We start from the raw sequence: 1,835 nt of genomic DNA on the forward strand, positions 1-1,835 counted from the left end.
TGCTCAGGTCCCTTCCGACCCTAGAAACTATGAACCTATATTTGAAGCGCTGTATATAATACCACAGAAAGCTAACTGTCCGATCCCCGACACACTGCTTATACCATAAAGCATTCATGAAAGCTGCCCAGAGAACAAATCAGTGGACAATGAAGTAAATTTAACCACAGCAGTGGCACTGCTAGTCTGCCGCTGTATTGCACACCTGTTTCAGACAAGCCAGCTCACGAGACAGAGGTATATGATCACATACTTGGACTCGGCCAAGATTGGCAGCAGTATTTTATGCGAAGTGGGAGCTTGTCCTCTGAGAACTACATCAAAACCACCAACCCATATTACACAGGCTGCTTGACAGAATTTTAATGGTTGCTGTGGCAAAAACAAGCTACAGGACTTGGATCCTACCAGCCTGGATGGATTGTGGCTGCACAGCTGCCGCGGTAAGGAAAGGTCCCACACACTGACATGCTGCTAATTCCCCCCACCTGAGCCAGTTTCCAGCTCAGCATCTTGAACTACAGCACGGAGTGGCTGAGATAAAGAACGCGCCGTAAATTACAGCAGCCACGCACGTCTGTTTTAATGTGGCATCTTTATAAGCCATCGCCATCCTCCCTCAAGCTTCATTTCTACCATATGATCATCCTGGCAAAAGGAGGAGTTGACTAGAGTAACATTACCCAGTTTAGACAAGCTTGGCCTTTTACGTTGTCACCTGCCCATCTACAAGATGCAAACCACGAGAGGTTGTAGGCTCACACACTTCAAGGCTATTAAGTGAAGGGAATGCAGCACGGCTGGGGATTCATCTCTTGGTGTGGAGAGTGAAACATTCATGCCTGCAGTTTTTTCCTTCAGCAAGTGCCTGACTCCAAGCACAGAACCAAGAATTCCCCTTTCACCTTGATTTTAGTGGTAGTGTGCCAGGCTATCTAGACTGGGCCTGATTTTCTCAGTTCTACACCAATGGAAATTTGTGTTTAGCTAAAGAGTGAAATCATGCTGAGGAAGCGGAGCAATTCTCAAGTGCCGAGGCACAGCAGTAAAGCCCCAGACGTAGCTCAACTACACAGCTCTCAGTAGGGAAGCACGGTACTTTAGGCAAGCGACTCGCTTCTTACCTTCAACAATACTGGACTTGGCAAGGTAGCCTGAAGAGGATTTTAAAGCTCCACTGAACACGAAGAAGCTGGCACCAGTCACTGCAACAACAATAGGAATGATTAAGAAAGGCTCTTGTCAAAGCAATGCCTAATGCAAGAATTGGGTATTTGCCAGAGAAGCAAATAATCTCGAATCAGGAAGTAGGCACAGTTACGATGATGTTACCAGTGTGTCTCAGAGGCCTGGGCAGAAAAAGTGCTCTCACCCTACTTTCTAATTACCAACCTTTAAAAAAAGCTGCTTTTTCACTCATATTAAAGGCTCCATTTCAGAATAAACCTGTGCATTGCTTCCTTTCAAAAAAGTCCCTCGTGGTTGGGAGCAATTTCACCTGAGCTGTTGGCTGATGATTAGGTCCCACCGATCGATCAAATTCTTAAACCTAGCTGTGAGGCAGCTTAAAAAATAAGAAGCCCTCCAACAGCTACTAGGGAGACAAGGTTCTCTGACATCTTTTATTAGACCAACTCAAGTAGTTGGAAAAATTCTTCTACAGTCTATGTAAGACGCATACGGAAAGTTTCTGAGGATTCTTGGGAAAGAGGAGTTAGTAACTCTACTGCTGGCTGCCCCTAAAACATGCAGGCTGAGCACAGAAACCCTACGATCAGACCAGGTCTACAACACAGCCAGCAGCTGCCCTCCTCAACAGCATGGAGTTTAAAGGG

General features: G+C 46.0%; 1 protein-coding gene across 1 annotated transcript in view; it reads right to left on the reverse strand.

The window, feature by feature from the left end:
• Positions 1-1,835, reverse strand: part of ZFYVE9 (zinc finger FYVE-type containing 9) — a 90,226-nt gene that overhangs the window by 7,274 nt on the left and 81,117 nt on the right. The window contains exon 14 of the mRNA XM_019501307.1: positions 1,125-1,205. Coding sequence (XP_019356852.1) covers positions 1,125-1,205 — 81 coding nt within the window. The remainder of the gene's footprint in view (positions 1-1,124; positions 1,206-1,835) is intronic.

This window comes from Gavialis gangeticus, unplaced genomic scaffold, assembly GCF_001723915.1.
Source record: "Gavialis gangeticus isolate Ggan-Ray unplaced genomic scaffold, GavGan_comp1, whole genome shotgun sequence".
Classification (NCBI taxonomy): Eukaryota; Metazoa; Chordata; order Crocodylia; family Gavialidae; genus Gavialis; species Gavialis gangeticus.